Here is an 18396-nt window from a genome sequence, read left to right as displayed (position 1 = left end):
ATCATTCTTTGCTTCACAAAGAAAGGACTGCCTGCAATCGAACAAGTGCAACAAGTGTCAGGTGAAGAAGAAGAGCAAGAAGTGTCCGCGGGGGCTAGCGGTATGTTAGCCGCGCTACCTGCGCTGAAATCGGCTACGCATGGGCAAGTGATGTTATCAACCGCGATTGTTCGTATTCAAGGAAAAGGTGGAAAATGGTTTTCCGTTAGAGCCCTTTTGGACAATGGTTCGCAGATCAACATCATGACAGCAGATCTTTGTCGACGGTGTGTTTGCCCAAAGTGCGCGGTTCGGTAACAGTTACTGGTATAGGAAAGATCGGTGTGCAAAATACCCAAATGGCAAAGGCGTTAGTATCATCGGAAGGAAAACGTTCATGGAACAAGTTGATTTGTAGTGCTCGAACATATACGGAAAATCAGCCTTGTGGTGATATGCGTTTTGATGTGAAAAGGTTGCCAGGTAACATGGTGTTAGCAGATCCTAATTTTTACAAGAAGGGACCGATCGATCTGTTATTGGGTGCGGAGTATTTTGTGGACATTATTCAGCACGAGTGTAAAATTGTTCCAGCAAGTAGTGATCACCCGTGTTTCGTGAAGACTGTGTTTGGGTGGGTTGCGTCTGGCAGAACAAGTTTTCCGAAGAACCAGCAAGCCGCATGTCACCTTGTCACCGCTGAGCCGTCGTTGGAAAAATTTGACGGAATGTTTGGAGCGTTTGGACCATTGAGGAGCTACCAGACAAAACGAAGCAGAGGAGGCAAGATTGTGAGGAGAGTTTTGTACAATTTCATCATCGTGACGACGAAGGCAGGTATGTAGTTAATGCCTTTTAAGAGTGGCTGAGCGTGAGCCATTAGGCGAGTCGAAGCAGTGTGCGACCAAAAGGTTTCTGCAGTTGGAGCGGCGTTTGAAAAGGGATCCGTCGTTGGGACGAGATTATGCGCAGTGATTGCCGACTACATTAATAAAGGTTTTTTGAAGAAAGTAACTATCGACGAACCGGTGATGACCGTCAGCAGAGTTTCTATCTTCCTCATCATCCGGTTATCAAAAGAGCTAGCACCACCACGAAGGTAAAGCCTTTCGATGGTTCCGCCAAAACATCGAATGTGTTTCGCTTAATGAAGCCTTACTGAAAGGGCCTGTCATTCAGGATTCATTATTGGACATATTGTTACGATTTCGTATAAAAGCATTTGTATTGGTGGCGGATATTAAACAAATGTATCTACAGGTAAAGGTAGATCCGAAGCATACGCGTTACCAGCGTATATTATGGCGCGAGGATCCAGCATTGCCGATAGAAGTGTATGAGCTACAGCGTGTTACCTTTGGTCTGACTCCATCGTCATTCTTAGCAACCAGGGTTTTAAAGCAGCTGGCAATTGACGAGGGGGACGCCTACCCTAGAGCTCAGCAAGCGTTGCTACAAGATTTTTATGTGGACGATTTCTTGGGAGGAGACGACAATGAAGAAGAAGCACGGCAGCTGGTTGATGAATTGTTAAAACTCATGGCGAAAGGAGGATTCCATATGCAAAAATGGAATTCTAATTCATCTGCTGTTCTGGCACAAGTGGCATCTGATGATTGGCCACGTGCAAATGTAGTGAAGCTGAGCTCTGAGGAGCCGGTAAAAACCTTGGGAATAGCCTGGCAACCCCAAGATGACGAATTGTTTGTTGAGGCCAGCATTCCTGTATCTGATGAGCCATGGACCCGGCGACGCGTGTACTCCATGGTGGCTAGATTGTTCGACCCTCTTGGCCTTCTAGCACCAGTTACCGCATGGGCGAAGATCCAAATGCAGGCTTTGTGGATAGCTACCAACGATTGGGACGAACCAATACCGACGCAAATGGAACTTCTGTGGAACCAGTTCCAGGATCAGCTACCCCGTTTGAAGGAAATCAAATTTGCGCGGCATGTGGTTATCAGCAATCCGGTGAGTGTCCAATTTCATTGTTTTTCCGATGCTTCAGAGGCGGCGTATGGTGCCTGTGTTACCTTCGATCAATGGACGGCGATGGTAACGTCAAAGTGGAGCTAGTAGCAGCGAAATCCAGACCCGCCCCTTTGAAGAAAATTAGTCTGGCCAGACTAGAGCTGTGTGGAGCAGTATTAGCTACGAACTTGAGAAAGTGTATCGGCAGAGCGCTCAAGATGAGGAGGCTGAAACCTTCATGTGGACGGATTCCACAATTGTTTTGCAGTGGCTGCGATCACCTTCTTACACGTGGGCTACATTTGTGGCAAACCGCGTCTCGGCGGTACAGGAAAATGGAAAGGGCTATACATGGCTACACGTCAGAGGCAGTGAGAATCCGGCGGACATCGTTTCTCGTGGGGCGCTTCCGACTGAAATGATAGTATCAGTTCGTGGTTCCACGGTCCTTCTTGGTTGATGTCTTCAGAGGACAAGTGGAGAAAGTCGATGCCGTTGGATCCCCCTGACGAAGGCGACCTTGAAAGGAAGCGAAAGGTCTTGGTAGCAGTTAGCAGCGAAAAGACTGAGGAATGGGCTGAGAGGTTTTCGCAGTTTGGAGATGCCTCAAAGTGACAGCCTACTGCCTCAGATTTGTAAAAGGATGCAGAAAGTCCGGCGAAGTGTATCCAAGTAAGTGTCTAACTATGTTTGAAATCGTTGCAGCTAAGATGGTTTTAGTGAAGATGCTTCAACAAGAACAATTCGTAGCGGAGATAAAGGAGCTAGCGAGTGGGCGTGTCATCCCACCGAGCTAAATTGAAGAAATTGGGAGCATTTCTGGATAAAGAAGGATTGTTGCGGGTTGGTGGACGTTTGTCACAACTAGCAATTCCTTATGCGGAGAAGCATCCTCTGATTCTGCCTGGCAGCGCACATCTGACGAAGTTACTGGCACGTGTGTACCACCTTCGAGCTATGCATGGTGGTCCGAGAGCAACGTTGGCAGCTATGAGACGGGAATTTTGGCCAATCAACGGGAGGAGCGTGGTGAACGGCGTTTGCAGAAGCTGTGTTATTTGTTTCAAAGCGGCACCCACGACAGTGACACAACCTTAGGACAACTACCGGAACCGCGCGCTGCTCCTTCTCGACCGTTCTCAGTGGTTGGCATGGATACTGTGGACCATTCTATTTGCGACCGGTGCATCGGCGGGCGGCGGCGCAAAAGAGCTACATGGCAGTCTTCGTTTGCTTTTCTGTGAAAGCAATACATCTGGAGTTGGTGGAGGACTTATCGACGGCAGCGTTTATGGCAGCGTTTCGTCGGTTTGTTTCCCGGCGTGGTCTTCGATCCAAGGTCTACTCGGATAATGGGCTCAACTTTCGTGGCGCCAGCAGTGAGCTGAAGGAGTTGTATGAACTCCTGAACGAACCAGAGAATCAACAGTGTATCCAGAATGCAGCTCTCCAAGATGACATCGAGTGGCACTTCATCCCGCCACATGCTCCGAACTTCGGTGGTTTGTGGGAGGCGGCCGTAAAGTCTGCTAAGCGTATCCTGCGGAAGGTGCTGGGCAACCAGAGACTTTCTTTTCCTGAGATGACAACGGTATTAACGCAGATCGAGGCGCAGCTAAACAGTCGTCCTTTGACGCCAATCCGAAGACCCATCGGAAATGAATGTCCTTACGCCAGGGCATTTCTTGATTGGGGCACCCCTGACGGCGTTACCCGAGAAGGATGTCTCCAATCAACCTGAAAATCGTCTGCGTCGTTATGAACAGCTTCAGCGATTGATCCAGCTGCACTGGAAGCGATGGCAGCGAGAATATTTAAGTGAAACTAAATAATTATGGGCAACGTGTATCGCCTGTTAAAAGAGTTGAAGAGGGACAGGTAGTTCTTTTGAAGGACGATAATGTGCCAGTTTGTGAATGGCCAATGGGAAGGATCGAGAAGACTTTTGTAGGGCCAGATCAGTTGTACGAGTAGTTAAAGTGCGTACGCAGAAAGGCAGTTATACAGACCAACTTCAAAGATTTGTATTTTGCCAATTGAAGGGTAATTTATCCTAAATTTAGAGGGGCGCCATGTTTGTATTTGAATTTATCATACATTTTGTTTAGGAGAATTTGCTGCTTGGGTCATATTTTGACAGCTCAGTGAGAAATGCAGCTCCGATCCGCACGGAATGATCGATTCCGCTGTGACGCTCATCACTACCATTTTTTTTGAAAGGAGAAGACCAGACGCTTCGTGAACTCGAGACGAGAAAGTCGTACTTGTGCGCAACAATTAAACACCACGGATTTGTTCAGCCCTTTTCATTAACTTCACTAAAACTTTGTAATTTATAACACAACGTAGGACTAAAATAAAACTAGCAAACGTAATCAAACCCGTCTAAACACAGGCCTTTGTATCGAATGCCGACTCCGGCCTACTCCAGACTACTCCGACTCCAAGCAATTTCGGACTAATCCGACTCCAACCGATTTCCGACAACTCCTAACGACTCCGAACGACTTCAGACGACTGCGGATGAATCCGATTTCCAACAACTTCGGACGACTATGGACGACTCCGGCCGACTCCGGACGACTCTGAACGACTCCGGACGACTCTGGACGACTCCAGACGACTCCGACACCAAGCAATTTCGAACGACTCCGATTCCAACCGATTCCGGACGACTCCGAACGACTCCGAACGATTTCGGACGAGTTCGGATGAATCCGATTTCCAACGACTCTGGACGACTCCGGACGACTCTGGACGACTCCGGACGACTCTGGGCGACTCAGGCCAACTCCAGACGACTCCAGACGACTCCGAACGATTCCGAACGATTTCGGACGACTTCGGATGAATCCGATCTCCGACGACTCCGGCCGACTCCAGACGACTCTGGACGACTACGCACGACTCCGGATGATTCCGAACGACTCTGAATAATGCTGGACGGGCCTACCTTCCAAAGTCGGTTCCGAAATTATCGGAGTCCGATGACATATCAATACTAAAAAGGAGCATCAAATGGCCCACAACATCAGGCAATGTAGTCTAAGATGAAGACTACATTAGGGCCTTCTCTTTACAATACTCAACAATTCATAACATTTTGGAATAACGAATGGGAATTTTGAATAGAAAAATCAGAATATTTCGGATTATAAATCGTTCACGAACGACCCACAAAACACTGCATCGCATACTGTCTGTATTGAACGTTACGAAGTATTTGAAACACAAACATGACCACTTTGCCCGCTCCTTTCGAGGGGCGAGCGGGTTACTGCTACTGCTTCTGTGGGTGAGAGCCAAAGTCGTTCGGGGACACCGACCGGTGGTGAGTTTTCTTTTTTGCCGGTTGTTTTCTTCTTCTTTCTTTCTCTTCTTTTCGCTAGTTTCTAACATCTTCTCGAATGCATTCTCGAAATGTGCCCCTCCTCTTCCCCTTTCCCTTTGGCATGAACAGTCAAGCAAGCAAGCGGGAAAAAGGCAATGTTCCTCCTCTGGGCCTTATGTCACCACGAAACGATAATGATAACATGGCCTACACAAACGCCATTTTCCCTCGCTCCTTTACTCCTTTCCCTCTGTTCAGAGAGAGAGCAAAAGAGAGAGAGAGCAAGAGAGAAAGAGAGAGAGAGAGAGAGAGAGAGAGAAAGAGAGAGAGAGAGAGAGAGAAGACGACAAAGATCGATTCGCCATTATTTCTGAAGCGTCTTTTCGCACGGGACACCTCCTATTACGTCATGCGTTAAACGACATCAGGCAAATATTTGCTTCGTACGTCTGTATGTGTGTGAGTGTGTATGTGCGTTTGTGTGTTATTTTATGTGCATAAGAGTATGCGACACAAGATAGGAGTATCGTGTTCCATTATTCCCCATAAGCAGCACACAATTCGGGAGAACCTTTTCCCTACACCCACCACCAACCCATCCGCAACAACAACCCTCCCCCCTCTCACCCTTCCATCTTTCACTTATGGCGCTCGGGAGGATTTTCGGTTAGACGCAGTCTCTCCTAACGAGTACATTATAAATAAATCTATATATTTGCGTCCGTCCTGGCGAGAACGCGCCATGATAGGTGGACCTACCCCACCCGCCGCCGCACACCTGCTCCACGCCACACAACACTGGCGCGGTTTACTAAACATCCTGGCCAGGTCAATGCGCCTGGCCGCACCACGCTTGGAGCTGCTGATGGCACGGGGAGTGCGGTGCAACTATTTTTGGCAGAGGGCAATGCCAAAATCCGTACAGTCACGGCATTGCCTCGGCTGGCTCGCTCACCGGAGATTGTTGCGGCTGGTTAGCACCGAGCAGAAGCTGCCAAATTCGAACTCAAAGTGTGTGTGTGTGAGTAGATTTGGGTGAGCAGACCCGGAAGCAACCACACAAACCCAGACAGGGCAGGACGGTGGGTGGGAGGGTGGTGGTTAAAGAAAGGCACTCACTTACAAGAGACATGCGCCGAACGTTCTGACACACAGACACACACACATGCACGCGAGCTACGAAACACTCGACCCCCGAAAAACCTGTGGAGGACATGACACCAGGTGGACCAGAGAGAACGACGGAGAGATAGAAAGATAGAAAGAGAGAGAAAGAGAGAGAGCTCTAACGCCGCTTACCTGCCGTCATTGCGGTCGTCTGGTGACACAGCCGCGCCGGCCCCGACTTCCGGTTCCGGTAGGGTTGCACGTGGGCCTTGGGACGACCGGAGTCTGCAGGATGACGCGCGACCCGGCGCCCGTGGACGAGCTGCCGGGCGTACCGTTACTACCCAGCATCCGCCAGCAGGCCGTCGTCGTCGACGAGGACGAGGAGGAAGATGACATTCAGATGCGCAACACCACGAGGCCCACGAGGCGATGATTCTACACACTCAACAAAACACTCTCCAAAGCCACAACACTCCGTTCCGTGACGGCGCTGTTGCTGGCGCTAGTGTGCTGAAAGGAACTCTGCGTCCACTGCTGCAGCCAGCGGAGCTTGCTCCTGGCGCTCGGGGGCCTGTACCTAAGCGTATGCCGAGATGTACGCAGCAACACAGCTTTTGGGCCACCCATTTTCGCGATACATCGCGCGCGCGATTCTTCTACTCTCTCACTCTTCCGGGCTTCTAGTAACAAGACCCAATAACACAGGTCGAAGGAAAGGCACTCCCGAAGCAGTCCCGAACGGATACTTTCGCTCCTTTTTCTCTGCGTTGCTGCACCGGCGACATCCTGCAGCCGAGAAGGGGACAACTCTTTGCTGCAGGAAGGGTCGACTGGGGCTGCTGTATCGATCCAGCCAACGGATCAGCATAACGGGGTAGCCGCACTCGGTGTAGATAGGAGAAAGTCCCGCGAGCAGTAGAATTACACTGAGCAGGACACTTGCGTCCGATCTTTGTGGGTGAAATTTGTTAGAAATTATGTTTAACAGGACAATTTACAGGAGCACATTGAAGCGATTCGATCCGCCAACTACAAGTTAGCCGCTTTGCACGTTCCCACTCTTTTTACGAGCGTCCCACAGCGTCGGGGCAAGCGGAAACGCAAAGTTGCAGAAGAACTTCCGGTAGAACTTTTCCACTCCAATTGATCCTGTTACATTTTTCTTGTCGCTTTGGGACATAACCCTGCACATGAGCTGTCCCACTCGTTTCCTGGCAATGTTATAGCCCGCAGCGCTCAGTGGTTCTCAAAGTCCACAGCAATAATGATTGCATGAACAAAACCGAGTTGAATATTGCTAGGGAAAACAGATTTACTTTGCAACTAAACTACCTAATCTACCAAAAGGGTCAAAGGAATCGAATTTTGTCAATGAAAACATCTACGTCATCTTTCGATTCCAGTGTCGATTCAATCTGATCGTTTCTGACATCAAAACCCAAGCGGTAAATACATCTAAATCTATGTTTTGGCCTATGTTTATATTTTTCAAAAATGTTTGTGTTTTCTATTTTGTAAAAATTGAATGCTAGACCCAAAAAAGCTAAAAAATAGCCAAAATGTTATATGCTTTATCGACAATAACTAATTCTGTTGTTTAGTCTGAGAGAGTCAGACACTTGCTGACTTGAATCGTTCAAACAAAAACAAACCCACTAATAGAATTGCCGACAACTTGGCAAAGAGAGGTATAGTTTCATTGGTCTAGAGGTTCATTTGTACACGTTAGCAAAATTGTCTTTGAACGTTCAACTCCTACTACGTTGATACGAGATAGACGGCCAAATATCGAGCCAAAATAAACAATTTTTAGCGACATTTGCTGAACCGTAAGTAAACGTTAGATGTCAAACGGAAATGCCTGTCTGAAAATTGTTGAAAATTGTGACACAGGCAAATTCGCTTGCTTGATGAAATAGTGTGCTTGGATGAAGAACCAGCTAAATATCAATGAAATCGTATCATACCAGATGAAATGAAAATGAAGATAGCTAGTGTTTAGTCTCGTTTGAGCAATGTTTAGAACCGTTTGCACAATTCAGATTCAGAAATAGAACGTTTCCGTTGGACGTCAATTATTTGCATACGGTTGAAGAGTGTGTCTAAACGTTTTAAAAACTGTTTACTATCGATCGAAAACGGTGTATCAGCAGAGCAGCAGTTGCACCGGCCCTCCAGATAATGTACAATTAAATTACGTTTGTATAAAGTTGTCGTCCATGATTTGTTGTTATTGTTATGATTTATTGGTTATTGTTGTATTAAATTAATTTCATTTAAATACACAAAATAGTTTGGGAAACACTGTAGTTGCCACGGAGCATAACTAAAGAACCGTCACTTTTCTCACTGACAGCTGACCCCTTATCATCATCATCATCACCATGAACGTTGGTCCCGTGCAACCAGCGAGTACTGGAACTCTCTACAATTTGACCATTTTTTATTTTTAATATTTTTCTATCAACTTTTCAATACCTTTTTCTAAATCGGCAAAGAGCAATGGAGAAACAAAATGGGAGGGATTTAAACTATAAACTCCGACCATCGCTAGGTATTTTTTTAGTTTGTCGGAGTGGGTGTGCTATGTGAGCGCAGGGCCCCACCGAAACGCAGTCACCAAGGTGAGGGATGCAAAACTCTCGCTGCATCCATCACGTCACGCATTAAATGCCCAACCGACAAGAGGAGCGGAAACAATCCGCTGTTGTTGGGCAACTATTTTTAGCCTCTCGCCCCACCCACCCAAGTCTCCTGCCGTGGGCGATGACGCGAAAGCGGCGCTTACACAAAAAAAAACAGCCGGCCACGGGCCTATCGCGCGAGCTACAGCGACAAAAGCAGCAACAACAAAAGCGGCCTGACACCCCACACTAATCTGTACGGACACTGTCCGATTCGACACATTTTGGCAGCGAACGGCGGCTCGGATTCTCGATTCGTTCGGCGGAGGCTAGCAACGCGCGCGCGCGCGCAAAAGACAAACCCGCGGGATGATAAGCGCGTTGCGCGAATGTGTGTCGCGTGTACACAGATTGATAAGATTGACCTCTTCCCCTCTCCACCACATTCTCTCTCTCACACACACACTCTTGATCTTGAGGGAAGGATTTTGAAATGTGCATTAGCGGTACTTTAGATAGTTGGCGGCAGCTTAATCCAAAACCCAACCCAACACAGAACGGCCGTTTCGAGCAACCGTTCGCTGCCCCTTGCTCGTATTATACCTTACTCTTTCGGGGGTAAATATGCAATAAAAAGTATAGCTTTTTGTGGAAAGAAATCGCTTCAGTAACATCGATTTGCTTTCGGTGACTTGTGACAGGCAAGCAACGAACCGGTGAAAGCATGCCCTCTCAGCATGTTTGCGTGTATCACCTCCTCCTCCCCTTGTGGTGGATTATCTGTAGCGTTCTGTAGCTCAGAGCAACCATGCCACCCAATCACGCCGTCCAGAACACCGATCATGGCTGTGCGAAAACGTCTACTAATAGGCAACTTGCTTACCCGTGCGCCGAGGAATCGTGCCTCCAGTAGCTCTTGCTTGCGCGGATCAAGCGCGGTATGGAAATGGTCCATTATGGCCGCTGCACCTGCAACAATACGGGAGGAAAACATGAGGTTAGTAGCTGGCTACACACTAAGCAAAGGCTCACTTTATATCTACTTACCACCCAGAGAGAAGCGAATTGGATCGGTCATACCATTGATGACGGGTCTATGGTTAGAACGTCATCTGGGGAAAAGAGAAGCAGGTTAGTAGGGTTAAAAAAATGGCAGCAATTGTCTGTTACGGGCGATTTTCCAAGTCAGCTTTCTTATGTTATAGACAGCACTTTAAGGGGCTTTCGAAAAATGTTTGACAGTTGTCACATATTCTTTTTATACTACAATAATTTGATCAGATCTTCATTGGAGTTTTGCGGCGATTTTACCCGAAAGTGTGATAATGGTATTTGCGAAAATCATACTGTACGAAATTGTACTTTGCACACAAATTAGAATCTGACTTGGAAAACATTGCAAGGCAAGCTTTGTCGACACACACAGCAGTTTTCTTGGAGATTTGATCTATCTAGCCAGAACCTAGATCACCTACAATTCACTTTATTGATGCAATTCTCGTTGAAAACTTCAAAGACGGTACTGTTCCATCCATTCTCGAGATGTTGGCATCCTTTCTCGAATCGCTTGAGACGGGAAATGTCGCCACAAAAACGACGTGATACTATTTTGAGATTAGGTTTAAAACTAGGGTGCTGAACCCTATACAGTAGCACTCTTGCTAGAATAGGTGAGTCGCGAAACGAAAACAATTGACTGCAGGTTTTGACATTTCGGCACAAAGATTCGAGAAAGTGTGCCACTATTTTGAGATTCAGTTGAAGACTTGTGCTCTTACCACGAATAAGGGTGGAAACGTCAGCACACAAAAAAAACCGTGTTCAACATTCCCACACAACGGTTCGAGAAAAAGTGCCACCGTGTTGAGATGTGAGTTTAAAAGCTTCGATAAACATCGTTCAATCAAAGCCTTACAAACACAGCACGAATTGTGTGTTGATTATGGTTTGGTCTTGCCTGATTGAAAACCTTCCCCCCCCCCCCTTTCCCCCCCCCCCCTTTCCCCTGTATTACACACATCGAGGTATACTTACTCGTCTGATAGGGCAGCACTATTGGATGGCTCTTTATCCTTCTCGTTCTCGATATCGCCGCGCGCTTTCTTTCACTCTCACTGAACCTCTCGTTCTCTCGGCGTGGGTGGTGGTGGAGTTTCGCCTGCTTTCGCGCTTGTTGTGCGCACGTGTTGGGCAAATTGTATATCGGTTGCTTGAAGAAAACGATTTTTATTGTAGCCGGAACGTTTGCCGTCCTAGAAACACTGGTGCATTTGCACTTTCTCGCGCCCGCACACACTCATACACACACTTTCTCCTTCCCACCTTCCCGCCCTTCACACGTCACGCCCGTAGGCGCGCACACACACGCCCTTCACCATCGCACAGAGAGACGGGCACAATCGAACGAACGCACACGCGACCAGAAGGAATAACTACCCCCGCACACACACACACACACACACACAAAGCCACAAACGCACACACACAGGCGGAAGTAGGCACGCGCGCGAACAACGCCGACGACAGCTGGCGGTGCACACTCACACACACTCACACACTCTCACACAGATGCCGGAGCACACGCGCACACGGGCACCGCGGTGGGGAGTATCCTTTTCGGTGTCTATCTGCTTACCTAAAGATAATGCATGCATGTACGCGCACACCAGCACGGAAGAAAAGGAAAATAGTGAAAAATGTTACATTTTATGTTTATCACTTTGTAATATTAATTATTCTATTTTACTAGCCTATCGACTATACCCATAAAACACTTTTACTGATCTTATTCTCCCGTTCTGCTACGGAACATTAGGACAACCATTTTACCCCGGAAATAACCGGGATCGATCGAAACCCGTGCAGAAGAGTGGATGGCCGAAAACGCGCAGTACAGGGTTCTCTATCGCTCGAATAAAAGCAAACAGACAAACATTGCTTAGAATAATATTGGTATTTGAATGGTTTTAGAAATTGTACCATTGTTTGTCTCTTACGTTTTTGTTGAACTGACTGAAAACGTGTTCACCCGATTGATGGAAAAACGGTTGAAATCCAATCCAATTTGCATTTCATCATTTCATACCATCAAATAAAGATATCTTGAAACACATCTGCTCATTTCACATAATAGCTTATGATTAAAAGCAAGTTGAAGCTTAGTGTTATCAAATAATATATCTCTACCAGTAATTCGAGCAATAAAAAACAATCTATGTTATTCTAGACATTACATCAAATACAGAGTAATGGTGTGCTCTCTGGAGCGCACCTACGACTCCGTCAAAATGGGATCCACCAGTTCCGCCCGAAGTCGGTTTCATCTGGAGTCGTAGTCATCAGGGTCTGAGTCGTCCGGAGTCGTCCGGAGTCGTCTGGAGTCGTCCGGAGCCGTCCGGAGTTACGCCAAATAGCAGGTCCGAGTCATCGAGCACATTTTTGAATCAAACTCCGTCAGAATGTTTTGACAGTTAGATGAAAAAGTTGCAATCGTTTCGTCGCAGTTGGCATTGCAGATTTAGCTGCCCTGCATGCGAGTACTCCTAAATGCATTTTTGGTCATTTTTACGATGTTTGTTCATTTTATTATTTTTGAAAATACTCATGTGTATGACACGCAGTGTCAAGAAACACAAACAAAGGGATACTCGGGTACGTGTATCACTTCTACGATGCAACTCTTGTATTCTTACAGCTTGCAATAAAATGTACCAAAACGTCATAATTTATAAGTCAGTTTTAAGTCACAGCCCGAGCCCACCGGTGCTACAAACCAGGCCTTGTCCGGCATCGGTTGTTGTGCCAAAGGCGAAAAAGAAAAAGAAAGCGTCCTGAGCAAGAAGTGTTTCGAGCCAAGGAAGAAAAGGAAAATCTCTTTCCGACGGTTGGGTGGCAGAAGGGTAATTCATGCGAAAGCGCATACTAAAATTGTCCCCTTAATCACTTAGCCCTTGGTAAGGTACTCATAAAACCATCCCAATGAATCAATCAATTTAGAGTGCAATAAAAAAATCAAAAAAACGTTTTAATCCCACTAAGTACTTGGAGGTTCAATCCATTCAACCAAGGTTTAATTAAACTATACTGCCTGTCAATGCACTGGTTAGCATTCCAGAGTGATGACATTTTTATTGCAAATTTACGTTTATTGGCGAGCACTGTTTGTCTTTGTACAGAGCTCTTGCAGCCATTCTTCCGAGAGGATCAGTAATGCCTGGAGGTACCATTCTTCCCGGAGTTGCTGAAGCTGTGTGCATATAATTAGCGGTTGATTTAAAAACTATGTTTAAATAAGCAGCGGACTAACAGCGGGTTCCCTTCAAATCTGATTTCAACATTATGAGAAGGCAAATGAGACCAATAAGCTCAATAGCTATATTCTATCAGCCAAAATCAATCGTTTCTTGGAATGCCAGCGGTGCCAGACAACGCACAGACCGGCCGAGCTTTGATAGTGTTGAAATTATTGTAATATACAACATATTTGCTCTTTGATATTGAAGGATGGCCTGCAAAGGCTGGAAAGCAGAGCATTGCCGTCGTATCATTCTGTTTTCTGCTCGTTTTAAATTAGTTTTTGTATTTGCACTTGCCCAGCCACACACTGGTCGATGGTGCATGCGAGGGCGAGATAAAAAAAACGGTGAACATTATTTCCCGTACACACACATACACACGCACACAGCACACTCGTACATATAATATGTTTCATCGCCGGGGAACCGTACACTGAACAACGTACAAGAGACACCGAAAGCGACGCAATCAGACACACAAACACACAACACGAAAAAAAAAAACCCAAGTGGAAGCCGGTCGTTGTTTGCGGTGCACACGCTTTGATGGTGTGCGTGATTTTTAATGTAGTTGAGTGTAAAAACGGCCCAACACATCTTCCCTTTTTTGCTGTTCCGCTGTGTCGGTTTCGTTTTTATTTCGACGCATCTATTTCGATGCGTGTCTGTCTCTCTCTGTTTCTGTGTGTGTGTTCAAGTGAAGACTTCGGGTTGATTGGAGTGGTTCTCGGTTTCACTTTCCGTGACCATGTGCGTGTCTCTTTTCTGTTCGAATTGATTGAAGAATGAAAAAAAAACACACTTACAAACTCACACACACACACACACACACACACATCCGGAAAGGATACGGACATACAGGACTGAACAAGTTCAGTCAAGAATCCACTAGAAAACGCCACCAACTTGGCATTGATGAAACGATATTAAATCACGCTGCTGAGTGTGAGGTGTAAATTCATCACAAGGCGTACACACATCCACAGCCTCACTCGCAAGCAGAGACAAGTGACATCTAATTATCAACCAGCTGGGGTGGCGCAGACACCCACACAGCGGGCAGAAGATAAAAATGCCCTCGTCTGATGCATCTATATGCGCGTGTGTGTGGCTGTGTGTGAGTGTATTAATCTTTTAAAAAACGTGTAAAAGATAAAACAAAACGCGCACGCACACAATAGAACGCAGAACATGGCACATATACGTCATACGCGTTTGGTTTTCGATTGTGCGTGCGTGCGTGTGTGTGTGTGTGTGTGTGATTCAATTCTCGTTTCGCACGCATTTCGTGCAGATTTCTTCCTTGGAGAGATTTTTTTCCTCCTTCTGCACACCAAACTCTCTCACACACACAATCAGGCAGGCACGCGCGAGCGCGCGCGCAAATGGCTCGTTCACGCGCAAAAACCGGTGCCATTTTTTATTTTGGCTGCCGCTACCACCGGTTAGCACTACAATATGGCGTGGGTTTGAACGATTTTTCGCAATCGTTTTTTTAACCCTCCCCCCCCCCCCTGCCCCTTTTGTGCTTCGTAACCGACAATGTTTGCGCTTCCCCTCCGTAATGGTGCCCGCTCGATTAAAAAGGTAAGATGCGATTGCGGGGCAGCAGCAACCGATTTTCATCAACACCGACATACTCCTGGACGAGCCCATTTCCATTTCCCTTTTTCTTTTTGATAAAAGGGATTATTTCCTCTTTCGTACCAAACACATACACATACACACACACGTACACATACACATAAGATGCGCGGGCTTCACCATGCGAGTGGTTGAAAGGTTTGAAATTGTTTTTGATTGAAGATTTAATTGGCTTCCTGTGCGTGCCGTGCGTGCGTTAATGTGCCCGCGTGTATGTGTGTGTGTTCGTTTCCCCGTCCTCACTGAGCCCACACAACACACACACACAGCACAGACACAGATTTACAAACGAAGAAGCCGTGGTGTGAATTAACAATTACTTACTGCCGAGGTCGCGCTTGTACACCGATGGAAAAGTGAACACGTTTCCCGCACCACCTGAACACTGTGAAGTTTGGGAACTGGAAAAAGCCGCACACTAACTGGACCCAAACGAGCTCTGTGGCTAGTAGAGCACGAGTCGGAATTGTAACGCTTGTTTGTTGCTCTTTTTTTCTGTTTTCGCTCACTCTTTCCTCCCCCCTTCGCTGTCCTTGCTACTGCTGCGGATGTGTGTTGGAGCGAAGCCCAAAACACGGATCGGTTTGAATGGCAGAGGAAAAAAAACTGCGACGGCACACGGGCTCTAGACGATTCACTCACCGTCCCGCGTGTGTACGTCCACTCGCTTCGACGATTACTTGGCAAGTATGTTGGTGTCGAACGGGCACTCGCACGGTCGCACTCACACACGTACTATGTGTGTGTGTGTGTGTCTCATGAGCAACGCGTTGGCAAAGGATGGCGGAAGATGGGAGATGGGAGTAGGAAGAAAACAAGGAGAAGCCCAATTGTGGACGACTGTTGGCTGCTGTCCACACGGCGCACATATTTTCGTTTGACCGTTTTGGGTGGTTAAGGTTCGCTAACTTATCTGAGTAAATTTTAAATCTTTGGTAGTTTTGTTTTGTTTTTTCATAGTTATAAAAATAACTAAAATAAATTACATTTTTTTTAATTTTTTTTTTTGTTATAAGCGGATTCAGATGTTGATAAGACAGTGAGCTTAATATTGCTGTACTGAGTACACCTTGGTGCCATGTAAACATTCAATATTTCGAGAAATCAATTGAAATTTAGACTTTTTGCCACTATTACTGGCTTGTTAGACGAATAAAAATACCATTACTGTCAAGCGTCGAAGCATCGACGCAAAAAAAAAATGCTACGGTATGTGTACTTTGGGCCGGTCTCGTGGTATAATCGTCACCCCGTACGACTTAACAACATGCCCGTCATGGGTTCAACCCCTGAATAGACCGTGCCCCTTACACGAAGGACTAACTATTCTGCTATGTGTAATCAGTAACTCAGACCGACTTCGGTTGTTGTGCCTAAGAAGAAGAAGATGTCCACTAAAGCAATAGTATTTTTGACATTATTCTCTCAATTTATAGATTTACTGATATATATTATAAATAGTCAAGTATTGTTAATGAATTATGTTGCAGTTATCAAACACTAGCTATACTGCGATTTCAGCGGTTCTCATTACTTAGGATCAGTTACTTGACTATTTTTTACGGGAAGTAAACTTTATGAGACCGAAAGACGACGTTCTAGCAATGCATAACAACAATATGTATGGAAAGTGAAAGCTATCAAAGGGAGGAAAGATCAACTGGTCGGCTATGCACCCACAAACTGATCGATCCATCAGCCTTTTGCTGTTTGAAAAATGTATCAGTCGTTTATCGTCTGCTTAATGGATTCTATAAGGATTTATTTTACAGAGTTTGTTACGATTTGTTGGTTGATTCCCCTTATTCTTTGAATTCATCTCACGATTTATTCACCATGTGCGTTTGGGCCGCATGGATCCATTAAAACCCTACTCTTTATTGGAGTCATTGCTCCAATGCATGTAATTACTACGCACGTGCACATGTCTATAGAAAGTCAAACGATGCGATTTGAAAATATGTGATGTAGCAACAGCTATGTGAATAACATCAACAATAGCACGCATTTGGACATGGCTCCAGAGTGACCAGTTTGTTTTGGGAGGTATGAAAACATACATTGTATCGGTATTATACAGTCTGCTCCCGAGATACGCGAACTGGGTGACATAGAAAACATTACATTTTTTCTATCTCAAAATAAAAAAAAACCTTTAAAAGCCAGACGAACCAGAATTTGCTACACGAATCGTATTAAATGAATTACTAAAAGTGTAAAAGTAATACATTCAATCAAAAATCCCAAGAAATTTGCTTCTTAATTTTTTTAAACCAGTTTCAATTCAATTTAGGATGGGAAAATTGCTGCATATAAATATCTTTCGATTTATGTTCAGAAAAATTCATAATTTTCTGTGGGAATTTCAAACAACTGAACGTTTTAAGATGCCCGTCTGTAAATCAACAGTCTTATCGCAAATCGAAATTTCTATAAGATATATAGGTATTTCTGGTCACTCTGACATATGAAGTAAGCCGAACATGCATTTGATTTGATTGGCAATAATAAACATACAGAATATTTTCTTGCAATAGATGCATTTCCACGAGAGTGGAAAAATGCTACGAAATGTTTCAAAACGTGAGCTTTTTCACTTTTTTATGTATTTTGTAACCCGGAGCAGCCAGGTCTAAATAAAGTTGATAAAAACTTGGCAAAAATGAACCTGACGTTTGTAAACAAGTGTACACAAACAGTGTCAATGTGAATATTTGTTGAGTTATTTGTATGCAGTTGACATGCAATTTTGACATAGTTAACACAATTTTAATTATTTTGTCACTCCCGTAGCCTCGCACCTAATGATTCGTCGCTGGAACAATTGCTCCTGATGTGGAGATGGCACGGTGCGACCAGCAGCACCACATTTATACTACAGTGCGAAAATCGCACTATAAATTGTATACATTATTAATAGGGTTATCAGGCCTAAAATACATAAAGCGAGTTTCCGCGCCTGCTGAAACGCGTCTTACAATACAACCATAGAAAACAAATGTCATTCGAACGTGCTGCCACGGATACGTAGAAATGCTCATGCTGGGTATTTCTGCGGAACTGTTATACGCCTTTCCGCGCCCGGGGAAACGAGCCTCGTGTATATCAGGCTTTAGGGTGGTGCAACGCTGATGCGATTTTATTGGACGATTTTTACATGGACGATATTTCCACGAACGCGAAAAACGCGTATAACAGTAGAACAGTTTCTCAGAGATATCCGCCATCAGCATTTCTTCGTTTCCGCGGTAACGCGATCAAATGACATTTCTTTGCTAGAACTGGACAGGCAACCGTGTTAAACGCGTTTGGCCGCGGCTGGTTGCGGGTTGCTGATATTTTTATGCAGGGAAGCAAATTATCTTATTAAAATTATCTTCTAAATACATACATTGTTGGGTATTGTGCGTGCGATTCTCGCACACGCACGGTTGGTCCGTTG

At 45.6% G+C, this 18396-nt stretch overlaps 1 protein-coding gene across 3 annotated transcripts in view; it reads right to left on the bottom strand.

The window, feature by feature from the left end:
* LOC121596885 (serine/threonine-protein kinase tousled-like 1) overlaps positions 1-15676 on the bottom strand; it is a 51729-nt gene extending 36053 nt beyond the window's left edge. The window contains exons 1-4 of one of the 3 annotated variants that reach the window (XM_041922267.1): positions 15597-15676; positions 11050-11650; positions 10063-10127; positions 9899-9984 (exon numbers count right to left, since the gene is read on the bottom strand). In XM_041922267.1, coding sequence (XP_041778201.1) covers positions 9899-9984; positions 10063-10093 — 117 coding nt within the window. In that variant the 5' untranslated portion in view covers positions 10094-10127; positions 11050-11650; positions 15597-15676. Of the gene's footprint in view, positions 1-6580; positions 7316-9898; positions 9985-10062; positions 10128-11049; positions 11651-15278 lie in introns of those variants that run through there. The other 2 variants (XM_041922259.1, XM_041922296.1) reach the window with 2 other exon arrangements.
* Positions 15677-18396: the final 2720 nt, after the last annotated feature.

This window comes from Anopheles merus, chromosome X (assembly GCF_017562075.2).
Source record: "Anopheles merus strain MAF chromosome X, AmerM5.1, whole genome shotgun sequence".
Lineage (NCBI taxonomy): Eukaryota > Metazoa > Arthropoda > Insecta > Diptera > Culicidae > Anopheles > Anopheles merus.
The sequence above is the reverse complement of the archived record's forward strand: the minus strand, read 5'-3'. Positions and strand labels throughout refer to the sequence as shown.